The sequence below is a fragment of the Thermobia domestica genome, chromosome 6 (assembly GCF_964235325.1).
Source record: "Thermobia domestica chromosome 6, izTheDome1.hap1.1, whole genome shotgun sequence".
Lineage (NCBI taxonomy): Eukaryota > Metazoa > Arthropoda > Insecta > Zygentoma > Lepismatidae > Thermobia > Thermobia domestica.
In genome coordinates, this window is record NC_137459.1 from 100871793 (window position 1) to 100894518 (window position 22726).

General features: G+C 33.1%; 1 protein-coding gene across 10 annotated transcripts in view; it reads left to right on the forward strand.

Annotated features, from left to right (window-relative positions):
• The window catches only part of LOC145688130 (uncharacterized), a 669087-nt gene that overhangs the window by 594396 nt on the left and 51965 nt on the right, over window positions 1–22726 (forward strand). For all 10 annotated transcript variants that reach the window (XM_081761906.1, XM_081761908.1, XM_081761907.1 and 7 more), the window contains 3 exons: window positions 5254–5420; window positions 11814–11947; window positions 16523–16698. In XM_081761906.1, the coding sequence (XP_081618032.1) occupies window positions 5254–5420; window positions 11814–11947; window positions 16523–16698 (477 nt within the window). The remainder of the gene's footprint in view (window positions 1–5253; window positions 5421–11813; window positions 11948–16522; window positions 16699–22726) is intronic.

Consider the following 22726-nt stretch of genomic DNA (forward strand, 5'->3'; position numbering starts at 1 on the left):
CAGTGCTGATGTTTCAGTGCATCAAAAGGTGTGCACTGAATCCTTAGATCTGTCTACATTATGCAATTCCTGAAAACAATGAAAAACAAACTTTGAAATGATCGTGATAAAACTTTTACTTACATGCACCCGACAACATTGCTATTCATTACGAACTGAATTGTCAGTTCTAAGGCAGATTCTGGAAGTGCCTCCGTTTTGATTCAATGAACAGCAGTCAGGTGCGTGTAAGTAGAAGTTTTATCACTATCATTTCAAAGTTTGTTTTTCATTGGTTTCAGGAATTGCATAATGTAGACAGATCCTTAGCACACCTTTTGATGCACTGAAACATCAGCACTGTTGCCAATTCAGAATGTTAATTTATGAAAACTACGTTTTCCCTAGTAACCTCTTACAGAGGCCTCATCCGATTAGTTATCGATGGAAATAAAAAATTCTTTGTTCCATTCCATAGTTTCCAAGCTACTCCAACTATACAAACTGAAAATTAACGACAGAACATCTATACGTATGAGTTATAAGTCAATTTACATGTCTTCTAAAACAATTGATTTACACCTTCGGTTACATCTGGCAACACTGTGTGGTTCCTAGTGTACATCAATCATTGTTTCCTAGTTTAAAAATATATGCATCAACAAGGCTTCATTTTGGTATAACAATTATTTGTGTACCGCTTCCGGTTCAAAAGTTCTACTATCCCAAACTCCGGGTTGCATTGTATATTGGACATCCTGTATTTCTATAAATTTATATAAATCAAGACATGAATTAATTCATATAGAGACTCTACTTTTTGTATAGTCGAATACAAGCTAACAACTTTTATAATATATAACAATAATATAACGCCAAAACTGCATTGGAAACTGTTAGCTAAGTAGCAGACAAAAGTAACTGTTAGGCTTATACATATTATGAAACGTTCTCACATAAAGTTTTGAAAAGTCCCAGCACGTTATAGCCCTAAGCAAAATCTTATGACTATGTTGAGCACCATTCAAACCATATCAGCAAAATTTATTATTTATTGCAATTTAACATCAGGTCAACAGTAACATGGCAACTATAAAAATTAATTGAATTCTGGTTTAATTGTTGAATTCTAGTTTCTTAGTAAAATTACTCTAACTCTTTCTTTATGTTCGTGGAAAAATCGAAAATTAGTTTTGTTTTGTAAATCATCATTACCATATGCATTCTGCCACTATTGACAAGTTCTTTGCTACGAATTGGCAAGCTTCATGTACTCTGGTACCCACTAGTCTCTTCCTCTTGACGTGAGAAGTGCTTTCTTTAATATCGATCGTCAAGTTTAGTTTCTTCTCCTATCCTTTCTAATTATACCATACCATTTACCATACATTTTGCCTACAATTGATTCTCAAATAACGACCTTAAAAACATTTAATTATTATCACTACTGCTGTTCTTTCCTCTACTTTTAGTAGCTTCTTCTCATTGCTTTACTATTCCATCCAATAAATTAAGACATTGAATGAAACAAGACATCAAACTAAAACTATTGTTTGATGATGATATATATTACGATGTTATTTATTTCAATGTCATCTACCGATTTGGTTTAAGGGATATGCTGTAGTGCTCAATTGTTATGGGAATTTAACGATAAAAAAGTCACTTTGTGAAGATATTGTTTCGGGTAAATGTTCCTTTCATTTGATTCTTCGAATGTGCTTCAGAGTTTCCACTCGCTCAGAACTTCTCCACTCTTTTTAATAGCCATATTTCAATTTATTATAGTCTTCTGTTACAATTTTTCTATAGTGTCGTATTTCTGAACCATACAGTCCTATACTTCATACAGAAACATGCATAAACGAAAGTGGTAAGTCTTTTTCTTAAGACCTTGTTCAAAGACCAGAAAAGAAGTTGTCTTCTTTTCTCCATTCAGGAGTTTTTTTTTTTTTTTTTTTTTTTTTTTTTTTTTTTTTTTTAAAGTGTATCGTTCACAAGTCCAACAATATGAAATCCAAGTAAACATGTTTTCTCAATATTTCGTTTCGTCTTATTTATTTGCTCTTTTCGAATACAACCTCTTCTTACAAGCACTACTCAGTTTTTGTAGGTAATGCTGTCTTGTTAGCACAAGCTTCATCTTCTTTAGCAGTATGCAACATCTTTTAGTGTTACATTGTTTTTCCCTTCACGGTTGACGTTTCTACAATTAAAAATATCTTTTGGAGGTTATAAAATATACAACGTTTTTCCGTTCAATTTGTATTTCAATTTATATTGTTATCATAATTGAAATATCTCTATGAAGTTACTGTGTTTTATGGCTAATGAGTGAATTGAGTATGTAAATAATTTTCAACGAACTTAAAAAGTTCGCTACTGAATCCTCTATGTTCTTGTGTCTGTCTGTCTGTCTGTTTGTCCATCTGTCTGTTATTTGAGATGTTTTTCAATTTTGAACCCTGCATTCGATAGAGCATCAAAAACTATCAAAGAAAGTGATTAAATTTTTCGCGTCACCCTTACCGTTCCCGAGATATTGGCCAAAACATGGCCGATTTCCAGAAACTTAAGGAGTCATATCTCGGGAACCGTAAGTCATACAGAAATCGTAATGGTGTTGATCAATATCTAAAATGATGTTAAAAATTTGGTACCAAATAGTAACCGGTGGCCACTGTCCAACTGGACACTGGTTTGACCAATGGCCAGTTGGCCAGTAGCCACCAATTAATATCGGTACCAAAATGTTTACCATACTCTTAGGTATTGATTAACACCAATATCATCTCTCTATGACTTACCGTTCCCGTGATATTGGCCCAAAATGGCTAATTTCTAGATATTTAACAAGCCATAACTCGGGAACGTAAGTTGTAGAGAGATTATATTGATCAATACGTAAGAGGATGGTAAATATTTTTATATCAAAGACTAACCGGTGACCAATGGCCAGTTGGCCAGTGGCCACCAACTAATATAGGTACCAAAATTTTTACCATCCTCTTAGGTATTGATCTAGACCAATATCATCTCTCTATGGCTTACCATTCCCATGATATTGGCCAAAACTGACCAATTACTAGATATTTAACGAGCCATAGCTTGGAAACCATAAGTTGTAGAGAGATGATATTGATATTGATCAATATATTAGAGAATGGTAAATATTTTGGTACCGAATAGTAATTGGTAGCCACTGTCCATCTGACCACTGGTTTGGCCAATGGCCACCAACTAATATCGGTACCAAAATTTTTACCATTCTCTTAGGTATTGATCTAGACCAATATCATCTCTCTATGGCTTACCATTCCCATGATATTGGCCAAAACTGACCAATTACTAGATATTTAACGAGCCATAGCTTGGAAACCATAAGTTGTAGAGAGATGATATTGATATTGATCAATACATTAGAGAATGGTAAATATTTTGGTACCAAATAGTAACCATGGCCACTGTCCAACTGACCACTTGTTTGGCCAGTGGCCAGTTGGATAGTGGACATCAATTAATATCGATATGAAAATGTTTAACATTCTATTAGGAATTGATAAAGACCAATATCTCTCTCTATGGCTTACCGGTCCCGAGATATTGGCCAAAAGATAGTGCCGATTTCGGGAGATTTAAGAAGCCAAATCTCGGAACCGTAAGTCACACAGAGATCATATTGGTTTTGTTCAATACCTAAGAGGATGGTGAACATTTTGATACCAAATAGTAACCGGTGGCCACTGATTAACTGTCTACTGGCCAAGTGGCCACCGTCCCCCAGATATTGGCCAAAAAAAGTTCAAATTTCTAGATATTTAAGCAGCCATATTTCGAGAACTGTAAGTCATAGAGAGATGATATTTTACTAATTTTTGCGAGAAAGAGAAGAAGGTGCGGATAAAAAGATTTATATCTAGGAACTATGACAGTTATCCTTCCCGCTCCATCTCTCCATTCTCTTTAAGTTTGTTCTGGCAATGCTCATTGAGCATTCTCAACTGATTAAATTTAGAATATTTATTTAGAACAATATATATTTTTTTTAAAAAATATATTTACTCTGTGAGCTTTGCTTTAGGTCGGTATTACTGTCTGTTTATTGAACTTTATTTTCCAGATTAATGTTATAAAGTACAGAAACTACTAACTAACGTGAATTCTCAGTTAAGTAGTAAGATTCGTATCGAAACTTTTGAAGATCTCATAGGTTCCCACACAGAATCATGAGTAACAGGAGCATGTACACAGACCTGTCGGCTCTGAAGTAGCACAACAGTTAGAAGTAAACCCTTAAAAACCAATTCATTTAGTTATAATGTACTTAAATTTGTTTATGTAGGGGAAATACATCTGATACTTTTCATACAAAAAATCAACTGTTCTGTATAAGTTTTGTTATTCCAATATTTAAAAATACTATATCGGCATTTTCCAAATAAAAATGAGGAAAAAAATCCTTAAAAAAGACAGTCTCGATAACCGGTTTCAGGATTAGTGGTTGAGAACTCATAGTTACATGTAAAAATGCTAACTTCTCACCTACACTCAATTGAATCAATACTTAATGGATTACAGTCGTATTACTGTGTAAATTACCTATGAGCCTTCAGTAAATTATACCTTTACTTTTCTTCATTGTATTCTGGAAAGCCTGCTAACTCCACCCTTTCTCCGTTCTCTTTCGTCGATCCTGCGAGCGAATAGGCAGTTTCGTACCGTTTTCTTGTTAAATTTCGTTACCTAAAATTAAGATTTAACAAATAAATTTATCTTTGTGCCAACTATGATAACAAGAGGCAAAATACTCAGAAGTAAATTTTGAGTACAAGTGAAGAAAGACAAAGGTATAATTTTAATTATTTGGAGGAAATGCAAATTTTAATTATCGAACTCATTTCTCTCGCATCCATCTAGTTCATTTATGATTCAAATATTTATGATCAATTACCTTGTAATGATTCTTTAGTATTCTGTGTCATTTGTAGGTTACACCCTTCACTTTACTGGATGGTAAAACTTCAACTTCTTTTCACTTCTTTGATTCAAATGTTAATGTTAATCTTCATACTACATAACAGTGAAATGTACGTAGTATGTAATGTTATATATATATATATATATATATATATATATATATATATATATATATATATATATATGTATGTATGTATGTATGTATGTATGTATGTGTGTGTATGTGTGTGTGTGTGTGTATGTGTAGAAAATACAGTATTACAGCGGAACTTGAACTTAAGTGTTATTACTTTACAGCAACCACAATATGTTAACTGGAAAAAATACACCCCCGCCGAAACCACCCCGAAGAAGTTTACAAAATAATAATCATTCTAATAATAATGAAATTGATCTTAATGGAAACAATAGTACAGTTCATAGCAATTCCTCTTCTTATGATGATATTACATGTGATAATCCTGGTAAGTCTGATATGTAGTAATAAAAAAAAAAAAATAAGTAAAATTTAATTTATAATTTTAAGTTAAATATTGGATTATTTTCAAAATACGTAAACGATTTATATATACCTACATTGATAAATAAAAAAATGTATACTACAAAGTGAATCAAAAATCCCCTCCTACACCTTACGAAATTAAATCGAGTGTAGATACCCAGAAATGGTAATTGTAATGACACGTTAGGCCAGAGGGAAATCTTTATGGTGCGTGTGAGGTGAACGGCCGCCATCTTCCTGTTCAGCATTTTGAATCTCGCTTAAAATATTTAGATAGGAAGGAGGTCATGTGATATATGAAACAGGGCTAGAATTTTAAGACAAGCTCAATGGTATAAATAGATTTAACATAACTGTAATAATAAGTTATAATTACATGAATCTCAGATTACCTCTTATAAAATGTGTTCAGTGTTCTGGCCGTGTTGCGCTATGCATGTTTGCAGACATGTCTCCCAAGTTGTATGAACACGGAGCAATATCACATGTGTGATTTGTGCACATGTATCCTCCAAATGATCCAGTTCCCTAATATTTTCGCCATATACCACTGCCTTTAGGTTACCCCTCAGGTAAAGGTCCATTGATGATAATTCAGGTGAACTGGCAGGCCATTCCACTGGCCCACGTCAACCAATCTATAGATCAGGAAATGGTTCATCCAGATACTGACGAACCTGCAGTCCATAACGAGATGTTGTTCCATCATGTTCGTGAAATAAGGGAAAGCTGCCACCCGGGGCCGACACTGAGGGAAGAGTGAGTTGTTCTAACATGTCCAAATAACGTTCTGCAGTTAAGGTGCTAGGAATAACAAATGGGCCAATGATACGTGTGCCCAAGATCCCTGCCCACACTATAATTTTTACCGCACCAACTATTTTACATGGATATGTCCACTTGAGGTTATCTGGAGACCAGTAGCGTAGATATATATATATATATATATATATATATATATATATATATATATATATATATATATATATATATATATATATTATTTCCCCTGTAACAAAGATTTGCTTCATCGGTGTGTAAAATTTGCATTGCATAGTTGGGGTTCTTCCGCAATTGTTTACTGGCCACTCACAGAATTGCACTCTTCGATCTGGGTCATCCTTAGAAAGATGTTACTGCAGCTACAGTTTGTAAGGATGCCACTTATGCGTCGTTGACACCCTCCAAATAGAGGTTTGGCTGACATGGCATTCCCTTGAAAATCAGCGTATGCTGCGCTGTGGAGACTTAACATATACATATTGAATAACGCTCAAATAAATTAAACCTCCTGTCGTTACAACTTACAGAGCAACATACCAAAGAAAAAATACATTGTACCTTAAATGTAATTATATTAATTTCTAGTCTTCGGCTAGGTGGGGACTTCGCCTCAAGAGTCCCGCGTTTGCTTGGACTACGGCCTCGCACAGATTTTTTTTCCATACCATTATAACGGTATCAACGTTATATACCCCGTAGAACATTTTATTTAGCCTTGGTACATATAGTTAAAATCCTTAGAAGTGAACTTTTGCCAGACAGAATACTTGGGAGTGCAGCTAGAAGCTTCAAACGAATATACATATACCTGAGAGAACACCTAGAGGTTTCAACAGAGCATAGATATATTATTTGGGAGAGTTTTCATATAAGGGAAAGAAAAAAAAGCAAACAAAAAGTCTTCATCCGATTAACTTCGTTGGTTACATCATCATTTATTATAACTATGGCATCAGTTGATGTTCATCGAAGCTTGTAGAAGGCTAAAACAGAGATTTCTCGATATAATTTCGTTAATAACTAAATATAATTGAATAGTACTTATATTGTGATGCATACTAGTGATAAATGTTGAATTTTCCATAGTGTTGTCTTTTTCCTATGTTTAGGGAAAAGAAAGAATTATATGTTGTCCTCATTCCATCTTCGTCCCACCTATCTAGGGCCAGACACAGTGAAGCCATATCAGAGGAAAATGATGGCATTCGAGCCATCATATGATTAACAGAGACGAATATGTATCTTGTGATAATTGCGCCATTTCAAGGCGCCTTGTGATTTATTTCAATATTTTAATAGTTTCTGTTGAAATACATAAAAGTATATTCTTTTAGAAATTAAAATTACAAATGTTATGTGCAGCAATGATAGTAACAAAGTCTTCTTTAGTGAAATTCTACCTGCAAATTGTGATACGGTTCGTATCAGCTACATAATGAAGCAATCAAAGTAACTAGGAAATTTAGTGTTTACTTACATAAAACGGAACAATAACAATTTGGTGATACCACATAACAAGGATAGTGAAATTCTATCGTCCAGTGTTTGGAAAATAATTTTTATCTGTTATTCGCGATACGTGTTAATTTCCGTCAAAGGGCATAAATAGAAATAATATTAGTAATGATGATAATCCAATGATTATGCTTTTTTGTGCTAATAATTTTGTGTTCGTATTTATCATACAGGTAAAGTAGACCTATAGTGGTACTTTGAATTTTTTTTTTTTTTTTTTTTTTTACAATAAATTTATTATAAAGTATCGTTCTTCTTACCAATGCTCCAAACTTAACGAATATTTTAATTAGATAAATCTGTTCTCATGACAATATTTTGGTAAAATAATTTTACTATAGTGCAATTCGTTGTCACAATTTCTTTAAATAAAGGTAAAATAATTCGAAATTATCATTACAATCATTTTGAAATAGAAAAATCATTACAAAATAACAGAAATGGACCAGCTATAAGAAATTATTTAAATCATTGAATATGGTTACAGTTCCTTCGCTTCTCAAAATTACTTGGGATCATTTGGATAATATTAAAAGCAATGGTGATTCATAACTATCTTATACGTAAGAAAGATAACTTATCTACTGTGTATCATAGAACATCTGCATACGGAAAATAACATATCTATATGGATGTAAAAGTGTACAATAAGCTACCTGGGTATATGAAAAAATACTCATAAAAAGAGCTTCTTTGTCAACTCAGTAAGCAAACTCCTATTAAATAACACATTTTATACAGTAGATGAATACCTAAGCAGTACATTGTGCAACTTCTAAAAATAATTAAATCCCTATTGTATATATCAGATGGTAAATACAAACATACTGTATGTATACTCTATATACATAGTATATAAAATAGTAATTAAATCCACACATACCATTGTTATATAGATTGTAAAATTGATTTATCTTTTATATATTTTCACAAGTTCTTAAAAACAAGAGCATTGTATATGTTCTAAGTGTTGTATCTATTTTTAGTACTGATAAGTTCTATACTATTTTGTACAAACGTACACGCAATATGGTCTATAGAATGATTATTAAATCTAATCTAATCTTATATAACTTAATAACAGTATATCAGTGTTGCCGTACATGTTACTAATTAGCGAAATTCAATGTGGTTCGTCTCGCAATTTGGTTCATCTAGACAAATCTCTAGATTGACCACTTCTCCTACTTATTTATCCTTCCATCAGCATCTTTTGTGCCGGTCGTGGTCGCCCACCCTGGTTAATGCCAAGAATCGAATCCTCGATTTCTTATATAATAGGCTCATTCCCGACGAGGGACGTCCGGGATCCCTCCCCGGATCATTCCCCAACTCATATACCCCTGTAAATTGTCACCTCCTCAGGGACCAATAGAACTCGAATCGTATACTCTTAGAAATTGGGATGCCCTTCAAAGGGACGTACGGGATCGAATCCAAACCTCTTAGATGATTTATACTTTTTGTTAAAACATTTTCATTTTTTCCATACGATCACTAATAAGGAAGTTATGGTGATTTAAATTTTAAAACGATTGATATTTTGAAATCAGAATACGTATCGAGAAAACGGTAGAAAAAAAAGAGTTGTAAAGAATCCTTACCAGGATTAAGAAACACTTTTCATTTCAACTCTATCTTCAACATTAAGAAAGTTATGTATCTACTTTTTTATATAATTATGTCCGCCATTTCGAATCAAGGTGGTGGATGTAGCTGACAAATAAATGAAACCAAGTAGTTTACCAAGCAAATGTACATGCAATGTATCATCCTGGTGCGATCAAAATTAAAACACTATCGTATAAACAAGATTCATTATACTCATATATATCCCCGAACCCTCTCTTATATCACAAAAAACCTAACATTTCGTACTTTACCTGTTGGTTACACCCTAAATCCTAAAACTCTACAAAGTTTTAAGATCTTGCAGCTGCCGGAAGTACCTTAACTACTTCTATTCTGGGGTGTGGAAGTAGTCTACTTTAAAATACATGGGGTTGAATAGAACCACCTAAAAACACATTTTTCTAATTTTTGACGAATTTCCTGTTTTATAGGTTCAGAAACCTAGAAGCGTGCAAAGTTTTGAGTTTCTATTCGTATTAAAAATAACTAAACTTGCAAGATTTTCATTGGAAAATAACCCCATTTAAATAATATGGGAACATTTTCTTTTCCACCTTCGATCCTCTTAAAACTAACACTATTAATATCTCGGAATTCTTTACGTGGGTTAGTCTCGGAGGCTACAAGCATGTCAAATATCATTATTGTAGTTCTATCGAACGTGCTTAATAATTATGGGGTATGGAAGGTGTCTCATTTAAATAACATGGCGAAGATTTTTCAGTTCCCCATAAAAGCCCAATAAACTTAGATTTTTTTTTTATTTTTGGTGATTTACTTAGATAACACTAACAAAAACCTACAAGCATATCAAGTTTCAAGTTTTTACCCCAATTCTCTAATTTCAGTACCTAAAACGTGAAATTTTATATATATATAAATGCCCATTTTAGTGACAATAGGAATTATTTCATTTCCCCTTTTTTACCTGCTGGAATTGTGAAAATATATTTTAAACAATTTTCCTGTTGGTTTCTCTTCTAAAAGTATAAGCAGGACAAATTTCAACTTTCCACGCCAACCGGATGTACCCGTAGTTTTGTGTCACTTCATGTAGATTTGTATTTTATTGGTTACTAGCAGCGTTCACCCCGCTTCGCTGCGGTCACCCCGGAACGCAATAAACTTTGTTACTTAGATAATTTTTACTTTTTCGCTTTCAAGTGATATGATAAAAACCATAGAAGATTGCAGTAAATCTTAACATTATATCGCCTGTCATTTATGTTAACCCGCCCCGCTTCGCTGCGGTCATCCCGGTGCTGGCATATTGTAAAAGTGTCTGTAAAAATAAGCAAATCAATTAAAAAATTTTAAACAGAAGATTCAAGCTATTTTCCGCTGTATATCGCCTGTCATTTATGTTAACCCGCCGAGTGACACGGTCATGCGGGTTGCATATAAATACGTTTATTTTTACCTATGATGAACTTATAACAAAGGATTTGTACGTTATGGACACTTGAATGGTCAATTATCTCAAGACACTGGTAATTAAAAATTAAAGTGATATGATAAAAACCATCTAGGGTCCAAATCCTAATAACCCCCCAAAAATGAAAGAAATTGGTTCAGCCGTATTAGCGTGATGAGCGGACAAAGGATTTTGTACGTTCTCTTTTATATATATAGAAGATAGAATTTGTCAGTATTTCTGATAATATTCACTGAACAGTTAAATTAATTATAATTCCTAAATTAAACTATAATCACATTGTTTACTCAATAAACAATTATTCACGTAAAACAAACTTGTGAAAATTTAATTTTTCTCTTTCACATGGTGATCTTAATTGCTTGCTGTATTTGAATAAAACATCAATGTTATTCTTTATATTGTATTTTTATATTTATAGTACCTGTATATATCTCACCTATTTTTATTCCAGTAAAAAAGTACTATATAAAAGTAGCCACATATATAGGTATTTAAGGAGTTGTACTCCATGTACTATTTACGTTTGGATGTAATTGTTGTTAGGAAGCGATATAATTTTTTCTCTTTTAGAAATGCTTTAGCAAATGTCTCTTAATATGTTTAGCAACAGTATTTCTCATGTATGATTTTCACCTAGTAATATATTTTCTCTACATTTCTTACCAAGTTTTGTCATTATTGATAAATGTTTAACAAATTTTACATCCATCATTTTAAAGAAATCATTATTCACATTTGCGGAAAAATATATAATCTGTAGTAAATATTTTTAGATTAAAAGAAAAGGGATATCAGAGATAGATTAAATATTTAAGTGAAAAATATGTTTAAAAATATGGAAATGTTATTTATATCATTTGGAGCCATTCTGAAACCGCAACACTAGCAACTAATGGTTAATCTAGTTTGGTAAGAAAGTCGTAAGTAGATATATTTATTTACATTTCTTCTGCAATAAATTTAAATAACGTTTTCTTATACCTGTAGGCCATAATTGCACCAGTGAACCAGAAAGAATAGTAGTGCAGTCGCCAGCCGTTGAGCAGTGTGAGCCTTCGTCTTCGTCCCCTAATAAACCCATTACTGCTCAACCAACCACAGCAAATAGTATGTTAAACAAGGTAAGACAAATATTCTAAACCTCTAAGTTCTTGTTGTAGAATTATAAAAGTTGAACAGAATACATAGAAACGAATCTCATTTGAAGAAAATATGATTGCAATTGCAGATAATTTTACCGAATTAGAAAAATTACATATAGTGTTAATTAACCTCTTCCACACAAACACAAGTTTAATTCTTAATCCTGATTATAAGCAATGTAAAAATACATCTATTATTTAATGATAAACAATTCTTACTATTTATTCAATAAATAATTTTAATAAGTACTAAGTGCTATAACAAGACAAATTGAGGAGTTGAGCGCAACAGTGGTCTAACTCACATTTTTAAAAATGGAGAAAAATCAAGTTAAAGTTAAACACGTGTGCTTTTTGTACAATATACCAAAAACAACCACAAGTGGTTGAATGTGTCATTCATTGTATATGTACATGTTGTACAAAAAACACGTGTTTAACTTGATTTTTCTTCATTTTTGAAAATGTGGGTTAGACAACTGTTGCGCTCACCTCCTCAATTAGTCTTAAGATTATTATTCTTTGTTACTAAATTTTAGCAAAGGACTTCAACCCATCAAGAGCCACTGATTACGTAGAATTTTTGTTTGCTCCAAATATCACCCTATATTTAAATATGGAATTCTCCTCAGCCGCTTAAGGATAACGTGAATGTACTCTCTTCCTTTGTTGTAACATAGGATGATACATATTATTACAAAAATGTGGTGTTAGTGGAAATATAATATTCTACAAAGTGCATTTGTGATGCTAAATGCAAACACAAGTATGACAGTGAAAAGTTAAACGAAATTAACCCACCCAATTTTTAAATAATATTTTATGGAACTATATATCCAATTACACAGTAAGATCACTTGTGCCCAGCATGTGCAAGCATCGAGACGGCCCCTTTTTGCTTTCGGCCAAGCTACATAAAGGATCTGTGAATGTTGGTGAAACGTCAACAGGACTAAAATTACACAAATTCTGTAATTTTATTCTTTTAAAAGATTATTTCTCGCATCGTATTTCAGAAACTTCTTCGTATGCGTTAATTTCGTGCGTGTTACACATTTACAAGGTTCATCTTTCTATTCTAAGAATATGGATAATACATAATACAAAGTGTAGAAAATCTAAATGATGTAATTTTTAGTGAAAACTATATTCTAAATATGATAATTGCTTTTTATAACATCAATGAAATATCCTGAGTGATAATGTGTTCTTAATAGTGAGTATTTGTAAAAGCGTATTAACTATAACCTCCGTTGGCGTAGGTGAGCTTTACGAAGTTTGCATGAAGATTTTTGCTCATCATTAAATTTTAATGCAAAATTAAACCTTTTCCTTTTACGTGTCACTAGTGCGTAATATTTTTTTTTCGTTTGAGGTCCATACTTTAATTTTGTTCTTTTCTATGTTATAGTTTCTTGAAGCTACATGTAAACACGATCGGAAATCGAACTTGATAATTATTAGTGCTATTTTCTATACGGTCTCTCCCTTTTTTCTCTCCTATAGGCCACCAATAAGTTGATGAATAAAACTCGCCGTTAACTAATGACTGGTAGTCTTTACAAATCTGTATAGCGTACCAAGCGCCGGATAATAGTATAACTAATGCTTCTGTATTTGGATTCGAGTCCCGGGATATAAGGAATTCCCCCTATACCATCATAGTATTTTCGAGTCAAGCTGATGAAAGATGAAATTTCTTTATAAATTGATAAAAATATACATTCAACACAGATATTAATACACTATCCACTGAACTTTACCCTTTCCCATCGATATGATCGTTTCTTTACTTTTCACTGAAACAAATTTTCACGTTTTCAGCAGTAGTATGATTTCTGTGCAGTATGAAATATTCATTACAATAAAAGAAATTAAAAGAAATGAGCGAGAACACTGTTTTCGAAAAATAATTCAAGACAACATGAGACAAATATTGCCATGTCCACGTTTTCGTTACAGCATTTAGGGATAGTAAAAAAAAAAAAAAAAAAAAAAAGTAACCTTAATTACTTCTGTCTATTCTGTCCAAAGATGTGATATTAGCGGAGGCACTATCTAAAATAGCATACAAAACTAACTAGCGTACTGGGAAACTTAATTTCTTTTATTTACTAAATTGGCTTGTGACAGTTGTGTTATATTAAGTATTATCAGTATTTTCAAGTACAAATAAACAGAGTAACATAAAATATGTTGTTTGAAATAATGAAAGAACAATAGTAAATGTTCTAATTACTATTGAGATTCTTTACTTTTCTCTATCTATTTAGCTTAAATCAGGCGCAGCTCGTGAGGGAATTTAAGCCGGTAGAAACTAAAGAGTTACCACTTCAAATTAAAGGAAGGATGCTTAATGTTCAAAATGTTGTATACAAAAATAAATACATTAGGTTATTTTCCTTCCCTTAATTTGGAGTGATAAAACTTTTATTTTTACCGATGTGGCTTCCTTCACGAGCTGCCTCTAGTTCAAATACACCACTTACTATTATATATATATTTGGATATTGAGCATTCATCCTGTCACGTCTTCGGAAGTCCTTGTAATATTATTATTTTGTGGACTCATTATGGGCTGTGAACACAGGATTCATTCTGTGTAGCAAACTTTCCATAATTTGGCGAAAAATTGTCACTTGGAATATATCGGATACTTAGGTGCCACGAAAATTAAATATGTCGTCCTGTCCTTGGCCTAGAATCTCAATTCATACCTGATGTGTGAGTACCTCAGGTAAGAGCTCTAAGCAGAAAACCCAGCTGGCGAAAATGTTGTCTACACACTGTCATCCAGCACCCACTGCAATCTAGCACCTGCCATTGTCCTGAAAGCTATACCATAGGAAATAATACTGTAAAAGTCTTGACAATATTAGGAGATGGTCTTGAAACTTTTACGTATCGGCCTTCTATATGACGTATTATTTCTTATAAGTGGTTTCCAGTTCGTATTGTCTCTCCGAATAGTACACATATTTTTCTAGTAGAATGTTCCAAATACTCGGATATCATAGGTACGAGGAGTGATGAATAATTTTAATCGTGTTTTGAGGAATATAGCTTTCCTCAGTTCCAGTGTTCTAGATTTTATTTGTGATACTGATTTCATCAATGTTCATTGATGATTTAATTCTCTGTATTTTATATAGCGATGATTATTTTATTCTTTCAACACTCTTTGTTTAATCTCAACTTCCGTCATATTTTCTTTTATCTCTTAATATCTAATCCACAATTTAACTTCCGCTGTGTCATCCCGACCATCTTATTTTCTGTTAATATACTGGTCATTGTTCTATATCCTGACAGGGCTTAACAACCTAGTCACTGACATCCACTAAATCTTCAGTCCATCAATTAATCAACTATCAGAATGTTAAAGTAGATCTCTGTTATCATTGTGCCATCAGCAACAATTAATGGTCCGATGTCATACCAAGATAACTTATCCCACAAACGAAGCTGTTTTTCGGAAAGATATGGCATTCACGCACATTTATCGGAATAAAAATTGAGAATCTTAATTCATCACCTCAAAGAACTTATTTTGATTATCCAAGTTTCATACTATCAACATCACGAGAGACGGTGTGTTCAATCATATCTCGTAACATGGAGTAATTTACAAGTATACCAAAAATTAATTTCAATAATTTCAATTTCAGTAAATTTTGTGCTTGAAACAGAAACAAGCATTAATCAACATTGTTCAACAATGTAACTAAATTTTAATAACAAAAAATCATTCTTAAAGAAAACCTGTTAACAGAAGTTATCACAAAATCAAAAGAATGCGGGTTGATAGGCCAAAAATTGGCCTATCATACGATCAATATAATTTAATTTTAAAAATACTTTTGGTATTTTTATTAACAATCTTTATAGCTGTACAATTATAATATTTTCTTCAACAGTGCAAGTTTGTCTTCTCTATATATAAAATTATATATTTCATTAGTTCTCGCTTTTTATACACTTCCGTTCACTTTTTAAAACTCCGGACTAATTGCCCCACGAAAATAAAGCACCTAGTTTTAGAAAGTTCGTTTTGGTGCCCTCATTCCAAAGATATAGAAAAGAAACTTTTAAATGTTGCGTGTGACATTACTGCAAGTAAGTTCGATCTACATAACTCAACTTTAAGTTTAATATACACACTTACAAATATTATTTTGTAAAACGAATGGGTGAGTAGAATCGAAGTTAAACAGTGTTGGTTAGCAGGATTTATTTGTTGTATTTACTTTTTTGGAAACAATATCACGACGAACTTCATAAGCAGAGTATAGTAACTTGCACTATTTGGTACAAATATTCTAATTATACTACATAAATTACATATTCCTTATTTATTAAAAAGATTTAATAAATATAGAATATATAGTTCGTACATTACATATTCTATATTAAAAAGATTCAATAAGTCTAGAAGTAGAAAAATATACTGAAATATAGGATAAAAAGGGGACTTATCAACCTTCACCTTTTCCGGATAATTATGTATATATTTTTTACATAATTTATATGTTTAAATTCTTAAATTGTTTATAGGTCATTCCTCGTTCAGATATACCTTTGGGAGAAGTTCAACTTCAAGTGTGCTACGATACTAGTGCACAAATTCTTTATGTGACTGTGATACGTGCGAAAGGTTTATTGACTAGGCATGATAGTGATAATTCAAAGCCAGATCCTTTTATCAAGGTGTATCTTCTACCAGGAAGAAGGTAAGATACAACTAATTAGACATTAACGCTCCAATTCAATAGTTGGTATTTTGTATATTTAAAAGAATTAAAACTCAATGATCACTAGTTTCTAAGTATTATCTTCATTCTAAACTATGTAAATTACTATGATAAAGAAAAGACTTAATAAAAAACATAAATTATTGCAGTTACATGATCAACTAATTAGCATTAACAGAATAAAAATATAAAAAATATACTGAAACTAATAATATGAACAGAATTGAAATGCAATGTTATTCATGATAACTAATCGGAGCATTGGAACCGATTCTTTAAAGATAACATATATTAGAACAATTTGTGCTTATTGTTGCTCCAAGTTTTTAGTCACCATAATTTTCTCACACATGAAAGTACACTCAGAACTTGCAACATAGTGGGTTTGATGCCAAAATTGGTATTGTGGTATACCATCTTTCTTATATTCTTCAACTATCACTGTTACATTACTTACAGGAAAATAACTGTTTAAATATACCTATGTCACATTTATCCACAACTCACGAGTAACTATTATCCACACAAAACACAATTTGTGAACTATTAGTTCAGCATTGTTAATACTCATAAATAGGAATTAATAGTACCAACAAACTAAGTTTACTTTTAAATTTATTTCTTCTTCTTCTAAGCGTTTTTCACAGTTAGGTGGGGTCGGCTTTTTGGATCGCTGTCCTCTATCTGTTTCTATCTTGTGTCATATCAACTGTAACACAACACTGTCCCATATCATTCTTCAAACCATCTCCTCACTTCTTCTTTGGCCTGCCTCGCACTAGTTTCCCATTCAGTTCCATAGCATCCATTCGATGATGTACATTTCTTTACATACACAGCACATAAATATATGAGCAATCTCTTCCAGCAGAATGAAAATGATCAATTATTTTTGGCAACAAAAGGCATACATTTTAAGACAATAAAAAAATAGTTCTCGACTCTCTCGAAAGTTACACATGGGAAATTACTGTTAATGTTATCTATAGATTGCTATATGTATCAACTTCGAACACTATTTTAATTAAACAGAAATCAAAGTTTAAGAGTTAATCATAATTTTCAGTTATAACTCATAAACCATATTACGTAATGTCATCTTACTAAGGTTATAATAAAGAGCTTTATAAGTGAACTACTAACAAATTCGTTTTTCTCTATTTTCTCGAATAGTTTTGTTGAACTCATTGAGATCTATCAATTGGTATACGTCTCAGTTTCAAGCGCACACACACACACACAAAAATCCCTTGAACGTTGATAATATTGTCGAATTTAGAAGATTTATTAATTTACTGACACCGTTCTGTACACCATTTTGACTTGAGGTACTTAGTTCTAGATTCTCGCTAATCCTATATGTATTATCAAATTTGACGCTGTCCGTATCTCTCTCCCTCTGAACTTGTCTCAGCATTCTTCTTCTTACTTTTCCTAAACAATATTCTTGTACACTTTTTACTAGCAAATGAAATTTAATGCATTAATGTAACGGAATTGCCTTCATCTCAACAGCATTTGAGTTTGACTTACCATGTGAGCTGTCATTCACTTCATATTCCTATCATCTTGATTTATTTGTCCTAATTCCTGTAGTCTATACTCCTTCAAACATGATCCGAAATTGTCTGCAGAAAATATCAAGTTACATAAACTCCTCAAATTCCTCAGATGTGACTCTACTTCTTTCTCAGGAGGTTTACTAGTAACTAATTAGTTTACAATCAGATACCATTGATTTTGTATGACGATAGCAGTGGAAGATTTTGGGTGTAGAAAAATATTGGTTGTTAGTAGAATTTTTGAAAACAATTGAAAATAGCAAACTTTAACTGTATTTGTAATTAGCATATATAAAGGTATTATAGTAAAAACTAAAATATGCAGAATTTTTTTAAAAAGGAAAAAACATTTTCAAAGGTGGTATTATATAAAACTCAATTTTCACAATGAAAAAAAAAAACATTAAAAAATCAATTGAAATCTTTAGTTTAACGTTCACGATTATGCCTTCTAGGCTCATTGAGCCGGGCGATTAATGAAGGTGAATCATCATAATAAAAAAGGAAGAACGAAGGTGTCGAAGATAAAGGAAGAAACAAGACATGATATTGTCCACTACAAACTCATATGGTCTCAGTGCCGGACTGGCCACGTTGGCTACTTTGCAATCGCCAAGGGCTCGAGGCCCGAAGGGCCCCGCAGGGATCACGAGGCGCAGGAGCTGTAGGCCTTGGTCGAATTTTCGCGATTGCAAATGCTTTCTAAAATCTTCCTACCAAAAAGGTTGCGGAAGCCTAAGTTCATCTTTCCGAAAGAAGTCTTCTCGGGCCCCCCTTGCTCATATCAGTACGGTCCCGTGAGTCAGTAAAACTTCGTACTTAGCGAAGGGCCTCTCTAGTCCGTAACGGCTCCTTGCGCTTATTCGCTTTCACCAGTTGTGAACTTCACGATTACGTTCGATTGTCTTAGTATTATTGTATTATTTTCTTCGATTTGTTTCCTACAACATATTTATTCAATACAGAAAATATGATTTTGTCACTTATCGTGTTTTGCAATTGACGTGTTTATATATATACACACTAGCATACATGGGCGGCGATTAGGGGGGCAAGAGGGGGCAGTTGCCCCCCCCACTTTTTGAAGTGAGGCCCTCATTTATATAGTTTCATTTGGAAATGTAAACAGGGTGTCCACACAATTTAGAGAAAAAAATCTCTGACTTTTCCCTGACTTCCCATGACGAAAATTCCAGATTTCCCTGACCCCTGAATAACTTAAATTATAGAAAAAAGAAAGAAACCCCATAATAGTTGGCCTTGTTCTCTTCCGCTTCTGTTTCTTTCTCTTTTCAAACTTCTTTCCAAAGGCATGTAAATTTACAAACATGTGCATTAGGCCGATATTGATTAGGCCTACATATTTAAATATTACACAAAATGTAAAGTTACAAACGAAAGTGTGCAGTATACAGAATACTTACGATATGAAAGAAAATTACACATTATATGCTTACACATTATAATACCAATTACACAGCATTATAATATTATAATATTATAGTAGTAAACAGTTCATACATGATTTTACTGATGATTTAAAGAACACACACACACACACATACACACATATTATGTAACACATACTTTTGCTGGTGCAGTTGTTAAATGCAACTCATTTAGAAATTTTTTCCCATACTTTCTCGCATAGTTTTCTTCTCATTGATCTGAATATCCTTCTTGTCTCCGCAGTTTAATTTTCTTCCCTTCTTCCTCCAGCTTCTTTAGTTGTTGCTGAATCTTCCGTTTCTCTCTCCTCTTCTCGTCTCCAGCATTTATTTCTCTTTTCCAAATACACCTGATATTGTCTCTTTGACCTTCTTACTGAATTTATCATACCTCTTGTAATTATTAATCCTAATGATCCACCTATTCTCATCACAGAATCATATATGATCCGTTGAGCCACCAGAGATTCTTCTTGTAAGTTATCAACAATGAGAATTTTATTTATTGTAAAACCACTTTCAAAAAATGCGTTTCCGTGAAAGAAGATAAAACACAATTTCAGAACTGACCATAAGTCAACGAAGTTCTTCATGTTTCCTAAGACTAAGTAAAAAAAAACTCATCAAGTTCAATACCATCTCTGTCATTGGGTATGAATTTATTCGACTGTTCCTTAAATTCTTCAGTCTGAGCTTTCACTGTGAGCTGGAGATACTATTTTCTTCGCGTTCTCAGCCACTTGTCCAGATATCCTCTTGGCACGATGCAATTCTTCTAGAACAGCGTCTACCCTTTTGAGCAAATATTCCAGGTTGCAGTTAGATGTGTTTCTCGCAAAAAATTAGTTTCAACAACTATATCAGAGAACACTGACTCCCTCAATATCATCATTGAGAACATCACATTTTGCATCTAGTAACAGTAAAGAAATCAATCCTATTTCATAAATTCAGAAATTGAACAATGGACCTAAATCGATTTTTCCCTGACTTTCCCTAACCAATCTGCCATTTCCCTCACTTCACCTGATACATTTTTAGTTCCCTGACCTTTCCCTGACTTTCACTTATTTTCCAGAATGTGGACACCCTGGTAAAGGTTTTGTATGTATTACTGTTTCATAGAAAAAATGGTGCCATATGATATTTGCCGTTGCGTGAGTACGTATTAGTTATTTGTCTTCCCGTGAAGTTAAGAAAGCTACAGGAATTGCGTTTTAATTGCAATTCAAAGCAAATAATATTGCAATTGCATATTTCTTTAAATGTCATAGCATATGTTTGCAGTACTTACTGTATTTCATTTTCTAAGAGTAAAAACATTCATTTAATGGCATATGTGAAATTAAAAAAATAAGTTGTTCATTAATTCCCAGTTTCAATATAACTTCTGCCAAACAAGCGTCATTATTCATTACTATGATTAATATTATCCCTTCTATTTATTTGCTTTGCAAATTTATTAAACAGTCTGGTCACACAATTTTCCAGACCGAATTTTAAGATGTTCATGAGCAAGAACTCAAATCTCTTCTTACACTTTCGTTGTTTTAGAGTATAAAGGACTAGTACGTACCTGTATTTCTCTTATGTATTTACTTAATAAAATATAAATACGATATTCGGTATTTTAAGTGAAAAAAGATAGCATCCTATCAGCTATAAAACCTTTCATCAAACAGTATTAGAAACAACCAAGAAATCTAACACTGATATACTTAGGTACAATTGTTCACATCATGTCTTGCCCCCCCCCCACCACACTTTTAACCGCCGCCACTGCTAGCATACTATTACCCGCTTCGCTGGGTTGAAATGAAAATTTAAATGCACAACTGCGTATCTCATGTGTTTAGTACCCGTGAAATATGTTGTTTTCGTTTTTAATGGCATCGATTTAAACGCCATCGGAAAGATCATTGATCATCTCGGTGACCCGGAAAACCATGAATTCAACACTAATATTAGTCATTTTCGATCATTTTATTATCTCCTCCTCTCCCAAGATGCGGGGCTGAATTTATATTTAAACAGCATCAGAAGTGTCACTGTTCATCTCGGCGATCCCAAGAACTATAGATTCAACACTAATATCGGTCATTTTCGACATTATATATATATCTCTTCCTTCCCCTCGCCCAAGTTGTGGGTTTGAATTTAAACGGGGTCGAAAGTATCACTGTTCATCTAAGCGACCCAGAAAACTATAAATTTGACGCTAATAGTGGCGATTTTCGATCATTTTCATATATCTCTTTCTCCCACTCCCCCAAGTGGCGGGGATGATTTTGGAATTAAACCGGATCGGAAATGTCACCTGTTCATCTGAATGAGCCCGAAAACTATGTATTATACACTAATATTGTTCATTTTCGATCATTATTATATATAGCTCCCCCTCCCCCTCCTCCGTGCTGCGGCACACGGCATCAAAATCGTCACTGTTAATCTCAGCTACTTTTAAAACTAAGGATTCGACACTAATATTCGTCATTTTCGATCATTTTTAAATGTTTATTCCCCTCCCCTACGTTGTACCTTACCCCTTCCCAACTATCAGGGCTCCCTTGTATGTTGAAAATTTGATCAAGATTGGTTGGGTGGTTCAAAAATTATTAGGTTTTATTAGTTTTTATTTATGCGTCCCCCTTCAGTGGTTCAGGAGTTATTAAGTTTTATTTATTATTTTATACCCCTCCCGCATCCCTCAGTTCTATCATCAAAGTGAATAGCCTAAAGCCAGCCCAGCCTCGAACCTCATCCATGTTTCAAATTTGATTGAGATCGGTCTTGCGGTTCAGGAGATTTAGACTCACAAACATAGTGATTTTCAATTATATATATATATATATGGGGGCCTTTAAGGACCCACGCCAACTGCATAGCCTGATTCCTCTCACCAGGGATGAACCCTCTACTACTGAACCACCGTACTCCCCTTCCTGTTAATATAGATATATATACTTGATATCTTAGAAAAGTTTACTCAGCAATAAT